At 38.5% G+C, this 21,750-nt stretch overlaps 1 protein-coding gene across 1 annotated transcript; it reads right to left on the reverse strand.

The window, feature by feature from the left end:
• Positions 1 to 1,537: 1,537 nt before the first annotated feature.
• Positions 1,538 to 18,721, reverse strand: LOC149822324 (protein DETOXIFICATION 34-like). The gene is made up of 8 exons (XM_089980921.1): positions 18,275 to 18,721; positions 10,775 to 11,056; positions 8,464 to 8,807; positions 7,996 to 8,052; positions 4,333 to 4,571; positions 3,667 to 3,785; positions 2,792 to 2,878; positions 1,538 to 1,832 (listed from the first exon to the last, which is right to left on the reverse strand). Exons 1-8 carry the CDS (start codon positions 18,536 to 18,538, stop codon positions 1,761 to 1,763), a joined length of 1,464 nt encoding a protein of 487 aa, XP_089837047.1. The 5' UTR covers positions 18,539 to 18,721; the 3' UTR covers positions 1,538 to 1,760.
• Between the last annotated feature and the right edge of the window lie 3,029 nt (positions 18,722 to 21,750).

Consider the following 21,750-nt stretch of genomic DNA (forward strand, 5'->3'; position numbering starts at 1 on the left):
TATATATATATATATATATATATATATATATATATATATATATATATATATATATATATATATATATATATATATATATATATTTTTTTTTTTTTTTTTAAATGGCAAAAATAGAGCCCCGAAGGGTTTTAACCTTTTTATCCACCAACAACAATTCATTCCAACTGGATTGTCATTAGTAGGCCCGAACCTATCTTTAGTACTTTGAAAGTGTCATTAGCATTTTCCTTGATGTACCATTAACTCTTTTCAGAGTGTCATTAACGACTTTGAAGCTTACCGTTGATAGCTTTTAAATGACATTAGCTCATGATGAATCATTGTTAACAATTCATGAATTATCGCTAGTAGATGTTGATGTCTTGTTAACATTTGTTTGCATCTCTCGGCTATGGCAGTCACCAGCTTCCTGTTTGCATGAAATTCACAAAGCCGTGCAACCTGGTGTCAAAACGTTTACAATCACCTGTTATTTATTCATTTATTTTTTTCATTTTTTGGGTTGCCAGCCATTTCTTAGAAGGTGGTGGTCTGAAAAATGGCCGGCCATATTTTTTTTCTTTTCCTGATTAGGCTGGCCGGAAAATGGCCAATAAAATAAATTCAATAGGCTCAACACTAATTTTTATTTTTAAGCAAGTCAATTGTGAAACCCTTTTGTAGAATGTCAAATATTTTTTTTACGTCTTGTACGTGAAAATGCTCAATTCTCATAAGATCTTCTTGACTCGAGATTCATAATGTATGTCGACTTTTTGAGACAGTTACAAGTCCTAAGAGGAGGCAATTTAATTGATCAATAAAAATACATTTCAATATGATTTCTCTTTTCATATTACCCAATCTATCATGAAAGGTAAAAAAAAAGAGGTCACAATAGCCCTTTTTAGATTGTCTTCTATATTTATGGAGCTTTGTGAAGCGCTTCTTTAGGAGTTAAACTATTCAACCATACTTGGAGAAAAAGCATCATGTATTTTTCATTCCATTCTCATAAGAATGAATACTATGATTCACATTTCGAACAGGCAAGGATATAGCATCTGTCTTGATAGTTATTTGGGGTTCTCATGCAATATTCATAGCCCCTTAGCATTGTTTTTTATTTCCCTTTTTTTTATGTTTTTGGTGACCAAGGTTTTTGGTCACCCAAATAAGATAGAAAATTGGTTTTTTCAAAACTAGGTTTTGCCTCCTATCATCCAAACTGCCCTTAAAGGGTAGTATTTGAAAAAATTACAATGTGCTAGGTAAGTAACACTTCCTTTTTTATGAAAACTCAAGGCAAATGCCCTTACAAATTTTTAATTACATTCTCAACTCAAATGACAAGGATGTCAATTAAGAAAAAGTTATAAAGCACCTAATTTTTTTGCAGTTGATATCATTGTTTTTGCTTTTATACTATTTAGGATTTTAGGTTTCCAAATAATGGAGTATGGTGAGAATAAAAAAAATAGAAGGGAAAAGATTTACAGTAAATCTGCATAAAATCATACATGGGGTTAATTCATAATGGCATTAATGCAAACACAAATTTCATACTTCACTGAAAAGACAAATTTCATTAACTAATCGTAACAACTTCAAGAAGTCCAAAATTCAGTGAGATATCTATTCCATTGCTTCACAGGAAACCATGGAAACAGAAAAGAAATAAACTTCCTCCACTTTTTCTTTTCTTTTTTTCTCCTGCGAACAATTCACCTTCTTCTTCCAAATTCTTCGGTTATTTCCCTTTTCCCTTTTTTTACGAAGCATCAAACTTCCACGCGCAATTTTTCATCTTTTTGTCCACCCCAAGTACGCACTCTTTCAAATGCAGCATCAGCCTACCACATTAAGATCCCAATGAATTTCTCAAGAATCTTTTCTTCATAAGGTGATGCCAGTTTGTAATAAATGAAAATTACCATTACCAAACATATTGAAACTATTTTTTTTCTTTTGAAGAGCAAAAATGTCCAGATTTTTTAAATTTTTAATATTTCTCCATGGTTAGTAGATTCAATATTTTTGGCAAGGATCTGTGCCATGCACACACATGGTAGTTTTCGGGTTTCTGTACCTTCATGCGAAATGATTTAATACGAGTAGAATTAATGTATGAACTGCAAACATGCACACTGGGTATGAACCAAAAATAAAAGTTAAAAAATGATCTTTAGTGGCGGAATAACCCCTTTAGAAACGGTTACATTTGACTCTTCTTCAGTGACAGTGAACTTGCTGCTAAATTTTTTCTTTTTAATTTTTTGATCAACAGTTCACTAACCATAACCAAATAAACAAATAACAAATATATGTATATATATATATATATATATGAGTGATGCAAACATGGTAAATGAAATATGTTGAATGATACATGATAATGCGTTTTCTGTTTTTGTGGAGCTTTTTCACGATTGACACCCGGATCATATGTTTTTGATGAAAAAAATGATATTTGGAGCCTCAAAAGTTTACAAAGATTTTGGACTGCTGATTTTTTCAACCTTATAAAAACCCATTAATGTGTCAAAAATCAAACACTTCAAAAGCTGATTCTTATAAAATCAACTAGGTTCTGTACAGTCAACATTTAAAAAAAAAAAAAAGCAAAAAAACAACTTAACATGTTTAGTTTATCATGTTTGCGTCAATATATATATATATATATATATATAAGATGATGCAATTCAAGATGACAAGGTCCCTAGGTTATTTGCAACTCATGACCATCGTGAGCAGTGGCCGTGCTTTATGTTTCGTAAAAGACATGGTGTTATGCATTTCTTTTGTCATTTACCTCTTTGCTCCAGTTTGTTCTCCATACTATCCCCAACAGAACGAGAGTTTGCAACGCAGTACCGCAAAGCATCCCAGTCCAAATTCCCTGATAAAGCCGTGGATCATTACTGTAAAAGTAGTTTATACTTGGAGAGAGAGAGAGAGAGAGAGGTCAAACTGACAAAAGTGAAAAAACATCATTTTTAGTGAGCTATGAATTCTGTCTATTTTTTTCAACATTTTATTTTTTAGGTTTTAACTTAAACACGAGAAAATAATAAGAGAAAATTTACAAATAAGTGAATAGAGGGAAAGTTTTTCCCAAGGCATGGCAAATAGAAATGTAGTACATTAATTTTTATTGACAATTGATTCATTTTTACGATATCACAATTTTTTTGGCAAATATTTTTAACTTGTTTCATAATATTGCGTTTTCTTGCGATATTTTTAGATCTAATCAAAGATATTTGTCACATAGGTGGCAATTTATCCTTAAGACACATAGGTTGGGCGTTTTTGTTTCTTGAGAGAAAACAAAAGAAGGTGCAATCAAACACAAACTTCTTGGTTCTCGTAACTCCAGAAGTTGCTGAACTTTTAGTAAACAAAGTATTTGGCTTTCAATAGATTCAAAAGTATGATTTGTACTTACTACAAGACATATGAAAAAATCTAAAGTCCAGTATTTCTCCTAAATAGCAATTTACCAGGTGTAATCATACTTGAAGCCTACCTTCCTCCATCCAAGAACTTATTTATATATTAATAAATAAATAAATTGAAAAAATAAAATAAATTGAGCAGGTATTATCTGGTTGGGTAATCAAACAAATTGAAAACATAAAACACTTGAAGAGGATTGAATAGAATGAAAGGTAGACTAGAGCTTACCTTAACACCCAAGTCCAATTTGTAACCTAGAAGGAAGCCAAGAGGAAGACCAAATATGTAATAGCAGCCCAAGTTTATGTAAGCAACTAAGGCTTGCCAGCCGCCTCCAACAGCCACACCTGCATTGTAAATAAAGTAAAATAAGAATCATTTAGCAAGATAATTCATAATGCCTGATAGATCTTCTCATTTTTCCAATTTCAAAATCTGTCAGATCCATTTCTAGCTTTTGGTGATCATTCATATATGTGTGTGTGTGTGTGTGTGTGCGCGCGTGTGTGTGTGTGAGAGAGAGAGAGGATCAAGGAGGATCAAGTAAATAAGAATTTTGGAGCATTCATGAACTTGGTTGCAGAAGTAATGCAAAGTTTGTCATGCTTCAGAGGATGACAAGCAGTCTTTCAGTATTAGACTTATGCATCACATAGAGAGCAAAACTATGGCACATTTTCTATTGGTTATCAAAATTGTGGGATTTATTTATTTTTGTTGAGAGATAGGATATGTTGGTTTTTGGGAAGACGGAAGTGCAATCAACTTTTGAAATTTTTATTTGAAAAGATGGACTGCATTTGACAAGGTGACAAAGCAAAAGATAAAAAAGTAACAACAGAAAAGAAAAACCAAAGCTTTAACATTTTCTACGAATATATGTGTAATGGTTACCTGATATGACTGGTTGGATACTATTTAGCAACATTGTCACTGCAAGAATGTATGCAAGTTTGGCAACTGAGTTCTGTACTTCCTTACTGCTGGTAAAAAGTATGGCAAAGTAGTTTTTGGTTATCAGAATCACAGCCATGAAGAGGACCCCAATAAGCAGTGATGTTAGGAGCACAGAGATCACTGAAAACTTTGCAGCTCTAGGGTGGCCAGATCCGAGCTCATTTGAAACGCGAACACTGTGAAAAATGTAAACGCACATAAAAAAGGCAGATTTATAATTGATTAAATTCACTAATGAAATTGGCGCCATATTCAATTTTAGAAAACATTAATATGTTTTTTCTAATCTTTTGATTGCATGAAAGAACCTAAAATTGACATGTTTTCTTTCTCTTTAACATTGTTAGTACTAATAAGAAGGACACCAATTCCTATCATTTCCAATGTATGCGTGGTTGTCCCTGTGTGCACAACCGTGTTAAAGCCTGTCAGCTGCAATGTGATTGCACACTTTTAATGTGCTGCTGCACCTGTCCATCTTCCGGGGTAAGCACAATCTTTGCATTCAAATATCAATGCTTCCTACACTAGATATGTAAAACCCATCCGGACCAAGCCGGGTGGGCTCGAACCCAGTCAGACTCGGCCAACTGGCTAGGCTGTGAAAAAAAAAGTATGAAAAGATGAGTTTTGAACGAATAGGAAAGACGGTTTCGCAACAGTCCCCCCAATCATCGCGGGAAGGGGGTGAGGATAAACCTCGCCCTTACGATCATTGGGTGGGGGGAGGTTATCCTCACCCACTGTGAGGACTCTACGATGTGCTGTGTTACCCCCACTTGACCGAGAGAGAGAGAGGGTTGCATAGAGTGAAATAGAGAGCTTGAGATTGACAGACAAAGGGGGAGGCAATCGTCGGAGATCCACCGACTACCACTGTCCTTTTCCCCTTGTTTTCTTCCTCTCTTTCAGTCTTTTTTAAGGCCGGCAGCCATGGTTGCCGCGGTGTGTGCAGAGAGAGAACTGACAGACTATTGCAAAAAAAAAAAGGGGAATCCTACAACCTAGTGGTTGCCGGTGATATCTAAATGAGAGAGAGGAATGGTGGGTAGGAACCCACTGGTGGCAGCCACTGTGGGTGCCGGCTCCTCTTCTCAACGAAGAAGAGAGAAACAGGGATGTCGATGGTACCATTTTGAATAGAAAGACAGGGAGGGAGGAGTCTCTCTATCTTGATCAACGGGTCAAACCAGTAATGACTAGAAATATATATATATATATATGTATATATAAATAAAAACAAAAACAAAAATCTGCAACCGAGTGGTTGCCAGTGATAACAGAGACCACCTCTCTTTCTCTTTGCTCCCTCCACCAAAACACGACAGAGATAGAGAGAGGACCCTCTCTATCTCGGGTCTATCCTCTGAGATAGGACAGGTTGAGACAAAGAGGAGAGAGAGACCTCTCTCTATCTCGGTTTTGTGCACAAGACGAGACATGGAGTGTCAACTTCTGTTCTGGTGTGGATCACTTTAGATTCGACTCTGAAATGAACAACCAAAGTTCAATGTAGACATTGTAATTCGGGTCCTATGAATCCAAACTCAGACTAAACGTATTGCAGGTTCGAGGAAACCAGTGAACTAAGTATAATGATCAGCAAGAACAGATTTAGGAGAAAAAGGCCAAAATACTCTAGAGCATGCCCTAAACCTCCGAGCAAGGTTTGGCTCGTTGAAAACATAATATTGGCTCTGTATCTACAACCAAACTTAGAGAATCGAGACAGAGAAACCTAATCAACCCCTATAAGAATAATTTAGTAATTTTATATTTAGAATTGAATTAACTCAATGAATCTAATTTAAATTACAAATCCAAGTAGCCTTTCCAGATATTAGACTCGTGAACAAAAATATTCTTTACAATCATGTAAGAGATATTATAAGTAACCTTAGTTGTGAATAAATCATGTTGTGTTGTTTGTTATTATTGTTCGTTGTATGTTAGCATATTTAAAAATATAATATATCACTTGAGTATGAATATGATATGTATAAAATGATCATGCATGAGTTAATTGCAATGAGATGAATGTATACATATGTCAGTTATGATATGTCATGTATGCTAGAAAGAAAGATTGTCTTTTAACAATATATATATGTTATACTTTTTAAATAATATGTATTATGATGAGAATTGTGATTGACCTTAAGTTCCCTGAATTAGTCATGTTGTCTGAATTTAAATTGAGATCAACATGCTTAACTCCTTAAATCTTGAAAGTAGTGATATGTGAAAAGGGCTATCTGGTTTGCAGTTAAATTGCAACTACCATGGAGTGGGTCGTCAATGATTTAACTATGTAAAGACACTAGCTCATTACATGCTTAGTATGATATAAGGTGTAAACCCTAGTACGATCTTGAGATTGAGAATGAGATCTCTCATGATTATTTCATGAAGACACTTGTAGAAAAATGAGTGAAACACGAGTTTAAGAGTAAGGTTTAAGGTAATGAACTCAAGATATAACATTGAGTTTCTATATTTATATGATATATGGGACTCTAGACAATCATAAATAGTCTAAAGTCATTTATGATTACGATATAGCATGAATCATGTCGAGTTTGAGCCTGATCTCCTAGCTAGCTACTGGTGGGGTATCTGTTTTGTTTCACTATAGTATTTGGTGATCCGGAGATCACTGATAGTGTATGATTCATAATCTAACCAATAATGTAGAATTGAAGTGTTCTACATGGGTTGCTACGTCTACAAACGGTTATGATCGATATAGCCGACCTAGTGCTATGAGTGAGTATTAGATTGAAAGAGTTAAGAAAAAAATTTAAAAAATACAAAAGTTATGTAGTATGTCGAAAAATAAACTCAGATTAGGAGCTTAGAGTCCACTACAGTTGTAAGTTAAAGTCATTTATTGTTTATAGATATTCTTTACTAAGTTTTATACTCACTCTCTGAATAATTACAACTTTAAGTTTCAGGTACACTGGCAAAGGCAAGACACAATCCACTATTTTGATTGTATAATAGAGATATTTGTTAGTTTTATTTCTTGTCATTGAATATCTATGTAATCTTCATTTTCGTATGTTATGAATGATGAACCTTATTAAGAAATTTGATATCTATTATAAAAAAAAAATTTAATTATGGTTTCTTTGTGTGAGCTCTATATGCTTTTCCTCTAAAAAGTAATGTCAACAACACTTGAACTCTAGAGGTTCCGGATGAAAGTGTTGCATGATAGAAGTCAATAAAAGATATGTTAAGGTAGACTTACATAGCTCTATAAGACCCTTACATAACAATGAACTATTCTTCACTCTAATAACTCGACTCTCATTAAAAACAAAAATACCAAAACTGTCCAACCCAATTAAGATTCAAACTAAAACAAAAATAAACCTGGTAAAAAACCCAACATTAAACTTCAACACAAGATACCATTATTGTGAGAATGGCCATGTATAACCATATGACTGATAGGATTTCATGGTGTTAGAATGCATGATTTATATCAGACGGAGGAGTATGAGCATTAATTGTCAAATTTAACAATCCAAATATATGCTTGTTGGTGACTACAACAAGTTCAACACAACTGTTGCCAACGAAATTTCTCACCTGATGGCAGCATTGATTCCAATGAAAATGATAAGTTCCCAGCCATTGACATTCATGCTGAAAAAAGAAAAAAAGAACTAATAAGCTGGTTTGAGATGCTAGAAAAATACTCTTTTAACACACACTTGCAACACCCTGTTATTCTTGGATTTCCTTAACTTCCAGTGATTGCAAAAACACAGTCACAGCATTTTTTTAAGTTATACCAAAACATGAGAAAGTACCAGGACAATGACCATAAGAACGCAGGCATGACCAAGTCTTCAATCCCACAGAAACAGCCTTTGAAAGTTTTTGAAATTTAGTATTTTGATTCCCGTTCCTATCAAATCACTTCTTAAAGTGATTTGACATCTTCACCGTCCATTGCTTCAACCCACAAGACCTCATGGTCCTTGTGTACATTGTGGACGGTGAGGATGGATCTGCTCTCGTTTTTTCATTGTGGAAATGAATAATGACAAGTACCATATTGATAACGAGTCGATGGCGACGGTTGCATCAGTCAAATGTCCCGTGAGGAGAACAAGTATCATCATGTACCAAACCTCTAGGCACAACATGACGGCCGACGCGAGGGAGAGCATAACAAATGCCCAAATCTCGTTGAAGGCCATCATGGATAATCCAGTCCATGCATCCTTGCACCAACCAAACACATACGACATCTGTGCCACCACAATGAACCATGAGCTGATGTCGACCGCTGCAGCTGCTCCAGCCAAGTCCCAACGAAAGACCCATATGAAGAGCCAACTCAGAAACACATGAATGATCAATGCTCCAAATCCAATCCATGCAAGAACCAGCACCTAAGCACAATGATCAGTCACAGAAATTGAGTTGGGGAAAGAAAAATAAAACCAAGGTTTTTTTTATTTCTTGAATGATGAGGAACGCTCTCTGAAGCAAGAAAAAACCCAGGTGAGGCCCCACGACCACGTTGCCTTACGTGGCCCAAAACCAAGGTCATGTTTAATAGCCATTAATTACACCTGCATCTTCTAAAATTAAGCATCACCCAGCATCATTTTGGTCAGTATGTTGTTGCTGCTACAATCATCCTAAACCAACATTGACATTCTTAGTGCCCATAGGAACACCAAATCTAATAAGTTTCAAACAGGAGGTTCAAGGACCATGTATTAATTTGCCAAACAAAAATCCATGATTTCCTAACCTTCCTAGTACTGTTTGAAGATACAATATATAAGAATATGTGGTTGAAAATTTTCTTATTTTAAGAAATTAATGGCAGGATGCAGCAGGTTTGGAATCCATACCATGGTCAGTTTGAGGACTTGAAGCCTATTCCATGGAATCAAACAATCTATTTTATGAATTGCATACAATATGGAATCCACAAAAGGAAAGAGAGGAACGAACATCTTTAGCAATAGTTACGAATGCTCTTTCCTTGACCTGATCAGTAGTGGGGCACAAAGAGGCCTCATATGGACTTAATCATAGTTACCAACGGGGGCTCCACGCCCTTGGTAGGAGCTGTCAGTGCAGGTCTCCTTGTGGTGGGACGTTGCAGGTTCAAAACCCATTGGTATGCTGAATAATAACTGGTGGGGATCTGCCTAACCCCAGCTTGACTTTCAATTTTTTTTTTATCAAATCCAAATTCTGAATCCACATCCAATTAGACGAGTTGAATCTGGATCTGAATTCCAAATGGTAGTGACAGATCTAATAAAATTGCTTGAAACCAAGGTTTGCATAAAAAAAAATGACTTGAATCGAATCAGAGTGCACATCCATATAACATATCAATCTAAATGTGGTATGGATCTAAAGAAAATCCAGTCGTCTCTCATTTTGATCTCACGTGGAGATGAAACCGAAACCAATCCATTTGCATCCCTACATAGACTATGATATGAGTCTGTTCCATGGAATGCTTTCAATAAATAGATTAAATGTGTTTCAATATATATATATATATATATATATATATATATATATATATATGAAAGGGGAACCGTCTAACCAAAAAAAGGTACAAAATCTACAATCGATGATAATTGATGGTGTTCTTTCTCTAACAGAATTGTTCATCGGTCGGACTTTACATACTAGATTTTTATCATTCATTTAGTGAGCAACATGCTTTGGATTATGAATTTTTTGATGTTTAGATGCATTTTTGAAAGTGCTAAAAATCAACCACCCACAATAAAGTTTTAAATGCATTGTGAGCCTTTGATTATTCATGTTTTTTTAAAACATGCTCGTATGTCGTAAAGTCTTCGAATAAAGCATATTTCTTACTAAATAAATTATAAAGAACAAATATATGAGGTCCAATCAATGATATGCTCAAGCATTGGAGAAGGTCCAATCATTTGGACCTTTCTTTGGTTGGACAGTCTCTCTCTCTCTCTCTCTCTATATATATATATATATATATATATATATATATATATATCATGTCATCTCAAACACGCCCAGTTTTTTTTAAATAATTACACGGAGAAACCACCCCCAACATCAGAGACCTAGCCACGCTATGCCTGTGGTACTTACTCTCGTTGTCCTGGTAGCATAAAACTCCATGGGCTTACCCCTTGCCCACTCTCAGTTCCTTTTTTGAACCCAATTTAAGATGCCAGTCAATGCCATTTTCAGTTATCTTTTATTTGGTAACAGTAAATTCTTGCTTGCTAGACTTTCACACACACACCCGCATGTGTGCAAGCGCGAGCACAAGGATATTTTTGTGCATGCATGCACAAGAACATACACACAGACGCATGCACACATCATACCTCACCTTGCTCTGAGCTTGGAGGAATTTTTGAACAGGAAAGTTGAAGGCAAAGGCGAAGAGCTGTGGGATGATCATGAGAGCAAATCTTGCAGCAAGCTCAGCTATGTCTGCCTCTTGTCCAATGAGCTTGAGTATAGGTTCAGAAAATACATAGACTGGGCATATGATTACAGCACAGACCAACAGAATTATCCAAGAGCGCTGCAAATAGATGCCTAGCATGTGCACCTGCCCAGCACCAAAAGCTTGTCCACATAGCGTCTCAAGAGCACTGCCCATCCCATACTGTAAAAAAAAAAAGAAGAAATCGATTCAATCTACTGAATTTTGGTGAAGTTGAGGTCTACACTACAACATTTAATACAATTCATAGTGGAAGAGAGTTTAGTTACATTTCATCTGAAATCCCAAATAGTCATCAGCAAGGTGTTGCTCCACAACACCTCACGTTTAGTTGCAATATTACTAACAATATAGGAATGCCAAAGTTTATGAGTTTGGTCTAGTTTTATGTTTAAACCTGATGCAAATCCAAGACAATATTCAGGGGAAAACTGCCAAGCTATGGGGACTAAATTACTATTATCTTAGACTTTGTTAGGAAACTGGTAGTCGAAGGGAGTTTAAGCATATGGAAAAGTGGTAGCTGCTAAATCCTGGAATTGATAGTAGCTACCAGATCCATTCTTTACTGCAAATATAAGGTTAGACAGACTAGTTTTCTCTCCCAAGTGCATAAACTCTCATCTCAACTTCCAGTTTCCAAACACTCATAACTAGGGGTGGCAAAATCTGACCCGACCCGCCAACCCGCTTCTTAGCCGGGTTAGGGTTTGGCTTAAACGGGTTCGTGTCGTGAACGGGTCGACTCGCCTAACCCGTTTATTAAACGGGTCATGTTCGTGTTAGGGATATGCCAACCCGCCAACCCGTTTGACCCGTTTAATAAACAGGTTAGGCGGACGGGTCAACCCGTTTACACAAACCCGTCAACCCGCAACCCGTTTATATATATATATATATATATATATATATATATATATATATATATATATATATATATATATATATATAAACTTATCTAACCCTAACTCTTTATATATTAATTTATCTAACTGCCAACCCGTCAACCGACAATCGTGTCTATGTTATCGGGTCCACCCGTTTAATAAATGGGTCGCCATGTCGTGTAATCGTGTCGTGTCGACCCAACCCGTTTATTAAACGGGTTAACTGTGTCGTGTTGGGTTACCCATTTAATAAATGGGTCATGTTCGTGTTTGCCACATCCGACCCTGATAAATGGGTCGTGTTCGTGTTGAGGTATTCTGACCTGCCAACCCGACCCGACCTGATTGCCACCCCTACCCACAACCACCAAGGTAGTTTGACCAAGTATCTACCAAATTCATAAACTTCCATCCTAACTGCCAATTTCAAAACAGAGCTTAAAATATTTAGAATTATCTAACAATATTTAAAAATTAGTAAAATAATAAGCAATAATGAAAATTAACTCATATCTCAAATCTCAATTGAGTTACCTAACTCCGAGGACTTCTCACCTATTTATAGGCGTTAAACTTTTAATTTTAATAGCTAAACTTCTACTTTTGATAAACAGTTCATTTTAACTTTCTAATTGAATATGGATCTATCATTTGGATCCAATATCTAAATACAAGCTAGAAAATTCCAAAGAGACAAAGTGAATCTTAATGAACCCTATGGACCTGAATTTTTAGGCGACAAAAGAGCAAAAACTGTTAAAAAAGTTTTTAATTAACTCAATGTGTCACATTTCCTAGTTTATGGTCAATTTTGGGTATTATGCCAAAAGTTATGTATTTAGCATTTGGCTTTGTTTTAAATTTCTTTCTCTCGTTATCAAAGAAACAAACGTTATAAGCTACGTGATGATGGGAAATCCTTCAACAATGATGGAGTTCGGCCTAAGAACAGCAATTTATTGCCCTAGAATGTCTCGCCAACCTGAAGTTCTCATACTCAGATGAACATGTGAGGCTAACAAAGGAGTTGAAGATTTTGTTCTTGGAAAAACTTTTGTAATTACAAAAGTGTCGGCAAATAGTTCTTTGACTGAAAAACATAAATTTGTCTGAATTATGGGAATCTAAGGGCGTGTTTGATTGTGTGCGGGATTTATTAGGGACTTTCAATCAGGATTTGATTGATTAGGGCTTTTGAATTATGGTCTTTTGATTAGGTATTTTGCATTAAGGCTTTTGCACTAGGGTTTGATTTGATTAGGACTTTATATATTTAAAATTTTTCAAGATTTTGTTGATTGCACTAATATTTGGCTTAATGCACAAATATTTGTGCAATCATATTGCACGTGATCTTTTCAGGTCCCATTTATATAATAACACAATTCCTCCTCCCAAATTATGTTGTCAGTAAGGGTGTCAACGGGTCGGGTTGACCTGGACCTAACCCAAACCAAACCCTATAGGGTTTGGGTGTGGTGATAAATAAGAAGACCCGATTAAGATTCGGGTCCAGACTCAAAGGTCTGATTAATATATGAACCTGAGTATAGTTTGTAAAATTTTATACCACACCCGGGCCGACCTGAGTTTCGATTAAGACCCATAATTTTACTACAAGAAAAACCCTGATTAGCGACGGATATTTGCGACGGATTTTTTCCGTCGCAAATTAGCGACGAAATTAGCAAGAAAACATTATCCGTCGTCAATCTTTGAAATATTTTTGAAATTAGTGACGGTACAAATTCTGTCTCAAATCCGTCGCTAATTATCGATAGATCAACGATAAAAAAATTTTGTCACAAAAACGGTAGCAACTTAGCGACGAAATTAGCGAAAGAAATATTTCGTCGCTAATTAGCGACGGATTAGCGATGGAAAAATTCTCTCACTAATTTCGTCGCTACTTTTCGATTTAAACCGTCCCACCTAAGGCGCAAAATTTTCCCTCTCCCCCGTTCGAAATTTAAACTGATGTGAGATTTAAACCGTTCCCAAACGAGCGTTCTTGTGAGCAATTTTCCTGCCTCTGTCCTGATCTTTCCCTTCGGCCCCATCGGAACCCAGGCGTCGAGGAGGTAAAGCGACCACTGGCAAGGCTCGCCGGACGATTCCGCTGGCCGATGATCCCGATGGCCGATGAAGCGGAGCCTCGTGCTCGCCATCGTAAGGCTCACCAGACGATCCCGTTGGCCGATGTTGACCGCCGCGATGGTCGTCGAGCTGTCGCCTAACTCCGATGCAGCAGAGGAGGGTGGGGGAATCTCGATGAAGGGCGTGCGGATCGTGGGGCGACCACTGTACCTGGACATGCAGGCGACGTCGCAGGTGGACCCACGGGTGTTGGACGCGATGCTGCCCTTCTTCACTGGCCGCTTCGGCAACTCCCATTCTTGCACTCACCTCTACGGCTGGGAGTCGGACGAGGCGATCGAGCGCGCCAGGGAGCAGGTCGCTTCCCTTGTGGCCGCCAACCCCAAGGAGATCTTCTTCACCTCTGGCGCCACCGAGTCCAACAACATCTCCGTCAAGGGCCTCATGCGCTTCTACCGCGACAAGAAGCGGCACGTCGTCACCATCCAGACCGAGCACAAGTGTGTCCACGACTCTTGCCACCATCGGCCTCATCTCCGTCATGGCCGTCAACAACGAGATCGGTCCATTCCCACCTCTGCGAGACCCAATCAGAGATCTTGGGGCCGAGGGAGTACGACTTGCTGGGATCCGGTGGTGGGTTGTCTTCCTCCTCCGCCGCCGCCGACGAATCAGTCCAAGTCCGGCCTATTGTTGTCGGAATACCGCTCGGCAGGGAGCAATTTTTTTTTTTTTTAAATTTAGCGACGGATTAGGGACGGATATTATCCCTCGCTAATTTAAAATAGCGAAGGACTCGCGACGGATATTATCCATCGCTAATTTAAATTGGTGACAGACTCACGACAGATCATGTCCGTCGTAAATTAGAGACGAAAGTAGCGACAAATAAGTTTTGTCACTACTTGGAGTCAAAAAAATTGTGATGGAAACTATCCGTTTCTAATCTGACACTAATTCGTCGCTAAACTGTTTAGCGACGGATTAGCATCGGATTAAAGACGGATTTAGGTTGTCGCTAATCCACAGGTTTTTTGTAGTGTTTTTTAATATAAAAATGATAAAAATATGGTTTTACTGGCTATGGACCGGGCCTGGTTCATGTAGTTCTTATCGGGTTCGGGTATGTTTTTTTATGGTAGGTCCGATTAATCCCGAGTCCGGGCCCGATACCATACCCCAAAACAACCCGACCAGTTGACACCCCCTAGTTGTCAGTATCTGTGCATATTGGTGCTTCACTGAATTAGCTATTTTTTAATAAATATAAAAAAATGTTTACATTTATGTTTTAATATTTTTTAATGAATTTAACACGTGTCACGTTTTGATTGACATGTAATATTTTTTAATTATTTTTGACTGATTCAGAAAGATTCACTTGAGTATCGGTATTTGCCAAACGATACAGGACCGATGCCGATACTGACAACATTGCTCCTGATGCCATTCCCATCTTTGTTCTCCTATCGATGGACACGACTGTCGCCGCTACCAAATTACAGCCTTAATGACGATTCCAAAATACCAGAGAACTTGCCATATCATCTTATCTGTTATATGCCAATTTTGTAGGGATGGCATATTAGATCATAAGGCTTATCACCATCCGATGGTAATAAGGGATCACAACAGTCCGTAACCGCCATATTCACTATCCATTGCAGAAATCAAGGGGGCGGCCCAATATAAAGGGCTCTTGGTGGTGAAGTCATCACTCATGGCCCATTGGCTGCTGTGATGGGCAATGATGGACGGCAGATAAGCTTTATCACCGGTAGTTGCTGATAAGGCTTATCACCTGATTCGCCCTCATTTTTCAAGGTAGATCATGAACTGCTAGGAACGAAAACTGTGCTTTCGTTACCCATTATGAGAATGTAAGAATAAGTTAGTTGATCTAACAGTCAATATCTTGACCCATGATCTATCAAGTAGGGTGGAGTACAGGCCTGGACCCACTCAAACCCGAATAGGGCTAAGCTACTAACCCAATTGACAACAGGCCAGGTTGGACAGATCCGGATCGTATGTTGGATGGACTTACTGTCCCTCATTGATGCCTCATGGGCCTTGGCCCAATCTGAGGCAAGTTAAGGCTGAAAATGCGGGCCCAAACCAGCCTAGATGTGTCAGGATGTTCAAGCCAACAAGCACCACCTACTTTCAATCTTCACTCTACCAGGAGTACTCCTCTTGAGATTACCATAAACTTTAACACAAATAACTGAAGACAATCACATGCCTGACCCAATTCAGGTCTGATCAGATACGCACGTGTCTGATCCAATAGTGAGATAGAATTGCCACGCTCAAATAGGGATGCAAATTAATCGGTTGGAGTTCTGACCCAGGTCTAAACTAGATCCAACCAATTTGTCATATCTGGATAGTATGCATCCAAATCGAGGCTGGACTTCGACCAAGATATGTTGGGTCTAGTAGAACCTGGAACACCAATTTAGTTGGATCTACATTGAAATAGGGTTTTACTAGTTGTGATTCTCTTTTGAGATCTCTGTTAGATCCAGATCTCAAACCAGACTTAAATTTGGGTACACTATATCCGACCAGTCTGCACTCCTATGTGCAAATCGTCCATGGGCTGCGATTCAACACCAGACAAGAAGGACCCAAATTCACTTGGTGGATCCAATGGGTTCATGGGGGGGTCAAGTGTGTTTTTTTTAATGGGCCCACACCCTTGAAAGGTAAAACCCCGGTGGGGTCATCAACACCCAAGCCCTTAGGGAGCCCAGCAGTTAAAGGCAAACACCCGGTCAAGTAAAATTAACCATGCACGTATACCCGCTAGGTCCCACATCTCATGGGCCTGGCTCAGACCCAAAGACAGAAAATTAAAACAATTTTATTATCCAACAAGATTGTACCCATAATACCTTCAAAGCCAATAAATGGAATACAGTAATAAGTTAATTTTTAAATGAAAGGAAAATTTATTGCACGAAAGGCATAAGCATGTGAAAGTATGGTCACAAATATCAGTGGCTGTATCTGGGCAAGTAGAATCTCAGAAAATATAGGTTTGTTTCATAAATGTAAAATTTGTAAAAATAAAAAATAGCAGAAATAAGTAAGAAAATAATATGCATAGATAACAAAACAAACAAGAGGGTACTAAAATATGAGAACTAGAACGTGAAATAGGCATTTTCAATAAATATATATATATTTTTTCAAATCCAGCACTGTGGATGAGTTGGGCATGGTCTATTTGCTATGAATGAACTTCGGATACTTAAATATCTATGAAAATTTCGAGTCCTAAGCCTTAAAAGATTCTGCTTATGCATCTAAAACACGTATAGTCAGATTTCAAAAAAACAAAAAAACAAAAACTGAAACAAAAGAACCCATGAAAGTCTCGATTCACACTCTAGCAATAAATCTTGTAATTTGATTGGTAGCGGAGTGAATTTGGGATGTAATGATTATTATTATTTTTCAATGAACTGGTAGGGGGTATGCCTAACCCCAGCTTTATCATAAAAAAAAAAAGATATAAAATATAATAAAATAAATAAGTATAAGAGAAACAAGGAAAACAGTATTTAAGTTATAGAAAAAAAGTAACTGAAAATGAAGGCCCAACCTGCATCTGTTTGCTTGTTTTGGTTTCACTTATTCAAAGATGCCCGTGGTTCCAGCCTTTCCAGGGGTTGGTGAGCCGTTTAAGGGTTGTGAGGGCTCGGTCAAGTCCCGGTAGGCCTAGTGTGGGTCACCACACTCGAACCATTTACTTGTCTAAAACCTAACCAAGTCAACTATAGCTAGTTAATTTCTTGTAGTTGGTACAATACCCATTGACTACATACATTCAACGTTCAGTCCGCACGTTGCAGAGTAGAGCCTTTTTGGAAGGAGAATGTCAAGACTGAGCATAGGGTTGACAATTATTTGTGTGCAGATCTGGCCTGATCTGAGTTTAGGCTTGGCTGAGATTGACCTGCCACTTGGGGTTGAGCGGCCCAAACCTGCCCAAAAACCGGCTTGGGCTAACCCACTGCCATCCCATCAAATGGGGTCACCCAGCCCTCAGAGGCCCTGGTCCTGGGCCTTTGATGAACTGGGTTTGACCAGGCACAGCCCGTTGCAGACAGGTCGGTTAGGTATACAAACCGGGTTGGGTTTCATTGCGAGTTCGCAGACTCGACGGGAATTCCATGATGAAAAACTAAAACCTGAACCAACTGGGGCTACGCGTAGTTGGTATGAGCTGTCAGTGCACGTCTCCTTGGGACGTTGCAGGTTCAAACCCCAGAGGTACATCGAATAATAACTGGTGGAGTCTGACTAACCCCAGATTGCCTTTCAAAAACAAAACAAAAAAAAACTAAAACCTGGAAAACAGTTGTCTGTTGTTTGAATGATCTACCATGAAGCCGAAGGAGAAGGTGGAGATGACGGAGAGGCCGATGGTGACGGCGGAGAGCTGGAGGTTGCCGACGTGGCCGACGAAGATCAGGGTGGAGGAGTTGATGCCGTAGAGGCAGAGCAGCTGGAAGACGATGGGTGCCCCGATTGACCAGAGGCGCGCCGACTCCTTGAGGAAGAGACTCCAAGCCATGCCCCCACCGCCCAGCACCGGGTAGTCTCCCGACTCTCCCTGCTCAGACCCATTGAGGAGGGGAGCTTCCATCTTCGGATCACCACCACCACCACCAGAAGCGACTACGACTGCTCTCAGAGAGAGAGAGAGAGAGTTAGTGCCACATAGGTGAAGGGTGAGAAATTTGTATATATATGTATATATATATATATATATATATATATATATATATATATATAGAGAGAGAGAGAGAGAGAGAGAGAGAGAGAGACTTAGTGCAACATAGGTGAGAAAATAGTATATATATATATATATATAGAGAGAGAGAGAGAGAGAGCCTTAGTGCAACATAGGTGAGAAAATAGTATAGAGAGAGAGAGAGCTCTTTGTGTGATCAGCTGAAGTCTAAACAGCAACACTGTCCAATTATCAGTTAATCAAGCCAAACATGTGATTAACTTGTGTCAGATAGGCAGGCACTTAAGGAGATGAGATAAAGTCAGAGTGTGCTCCCACCCTATTCTGTCAGAGCACTTTTGGATGCCGTTGATCTCAAGATGAACGGCATCCAAAAACTGTGTGAATGAGATGCCCATCGCTTGGATGGGCACCACTTTTTTGTAGGTGTCATTAGGGTTTCCGATGATCAATGGCATCGAAATGGTTTTAAAACGAACGAATGAGCTTGTTCACTGTTTTGATGGGAAGCAGATCAGGTCATGCTGAAAATGAGCGTTTTTGCTCATGCGGGCATCTTGGCCGTCTGTTTGCATTTTGGATGAATGCCACGTGGTTTTGTTGACTTTTGAGCTTTTTAAAATGCAAATCGGATGGCCAGGATGTCAGCATGAGCAAAAACGCTCATTTTCAGCATGACCTGATCTGCTTCCGTTTTGATGGGTGTCTTATTATTTTAAAGACTAACGACATCCAAGGCAGCTGTGACGGTGTTACTGTACCGTGATCTTCTCTCACACTTGACTTGTGTAATCTCTCTCGACAAAAGAAAGGGTTGTGGTTCCTTCAAGTCATACGTCAAAACTTAAAATTTCTGTTCATCACTACCATTCATTCTGCTGACAGTCGACCCCACCAAAACACATTGGTGGTGATTTCAAAACACAATTTTTTTGTTCTTTTAACATGTCATTCTGCAAACAGTCGACCCGTTTGCACGATGAAGGCCATGGACGGTTGTGATTTCAAAGCACACGAAAAGTTTGGTGTTTTGACAAATATCACTTGATCGGACTCATATGGGAGCGGCACGTGATTGGTAGGTGAACGTCAACATTGGAAGGAAAGGAACATCAGGTTGCTGGACTAGAACGGGTTTTCAGTCAAAATGCTGCCATGTGATTGGTAGCTGGGATGGGTAAAATTACACGGTGAATGTCAGAGTAGATGAGATGCAATCACGTTTTTACAAGAAATGTGATGCCCCTTCTACCGCCCAACACGAGAGTACTCACATGTGGTCTGTGAGGCCTCATCAATTTTGGTGGGCCCATAAAGATGTGTTCCCAAGTCAGGTTCGATGGCACACCAAGAAAAAAAAAAACAACAACAACGCGGTTATCCTTTAATTAACGAGTCAGGATCGGGTGCAATCACATGGCACACAATATTTTGTGCATTAAGCCCCATAACCGACAGCCCTGTCCCTAAGATGGAGGGTGATCAAGTGCTTAATGCACAAATATTTCCGCAATCGTATTGCCCTTGATCTTTTCACTTAATTTGAAGCTTGCAAGTAAACGTACCCTGCCGTTTGTTGCATATATTTTAAAGTTACTTTCCTTTGACGGAGATGTCTCTTTAATTGGACTTGACGTATGTCCTCGTCCCAAAAAAAAAACTGATACAGTAAAATAACATGAAATACTTACCTCAGTAAGACCCGAATAAAAATTCATCTAAATAATAAAAGTTGTTAATTTAAAAAAAGATTACTTTTATGTATATCTTTACAAAACATAAAGACATTCAAAAAAAAAATTTGTTGATAAAATGTAACAAAAGCTTAATGACAAACAATATTTTGGTTTTGAGATTAAAAAAGAAAATCTATTCTAATTACATGGCAATTATTTAAGGTAAAAATGAGATTTGCTTAGATATGAACAATAAGAGAGAGAGAGAGAGAGATACCTAATTATATATTAATTATTTAAGGTAAATATGATGTTTCATATTTATAGTGGAAATTCAGGGCGATTGGTTGTGGCTATTTGTTGTTTTTATCAAAATTTACAAGATTGCCATGAATTAAACACCATTTTTTTTGAAAAAAAAAGTTACATTACCAAAAAGAATTAGTTTCAACATTTAAAGATTATCGTGAGTGCCATTAAAAAAAAAAAAGTGAATAATCAAATTTTTTGCTTTGACATTCTGGACATTTTGTTTTTTCATATTTACACGGCACCCTCAGTAACAGAGACCTAGACACGCTGACTTTTGGTGCTGTACTTATGGCAACATAAAATTCTTTGTACTTACCCCTGCCAAGGGGTAACCGCCATGAGATTTGAAACTAGACCACCTACCTAACGGCCTAGGCCCACCATCCCCTACGTCAAACCCATGTGCTTTTGCTTTTATAAAATTAAAGATTAGAGAAAAGAAACGTCTTTTAATTGAAAATATCCCTCTTCCCGAAGAGGATGCCTGGCATTCATTGATTGAACCAAGTAATTTATTAGCTTTTGGAGGTGGGCCACATAAGCCAGGGTGGTCATGGGCTCAAACATGGGGGTTTTGTGATTTTTCCAACAAAAATATGTTAGGCTCTTTTGTTTTTGGATTTATAACCTGAAGAACCCGCACCTAGTACAAAGACCTAGGCAGGCTGGCTCAACCTGTCATACAGCCTATCGTTATGCTGGCAGCATAAAACTTTGAAGCTAGGACCGCTGCCCGTGAGGCCTAGGGGTGGCAAAACCTGACACGACCGGCCAACCCGCCTCTTAGGCGGGTTCGGGTTTGGAAAAAATGAACCCGTTTAATAAATGGGTTGATCCGCCTAACCCGTTTATTAAACGGGTCGGGTTCGTGTTAGGGGTATGCCAACCCGCCGGACCCGTTTAATAAACGGGTTAGGCGGGTGGGTCGACCCACCAACCTGACCCGCGAACCTGAGAACCCGTTTACCCTACCCAACCCATTTATTAAATGGGTTGGCGGGTCGTGTCGGGTTACCCGTTTATTAAACGGGCTGGGTTTGTGTTTGCCACAGCCGACCCGTTTAATAAATGGGTCGGGTTCGGGTTGAGGTATGCTGACACGCCAACCCGCCAACC

Source organism: Nuphar pumila, chromosome 11 (genome assembly GCF_984573655.1).
Source record: "Nuphar pumila chromosome 11, dmNupPumi1.hap1.1, whole genome shotgun sequence".
Classification (NCBI taxonomy): Eukaryota; Viridiplantae; Streptophyta; class Magnoliopsida; order Nymphaeales; family Nymphaeaceae; genus Nuphar; species Nuphar pumila.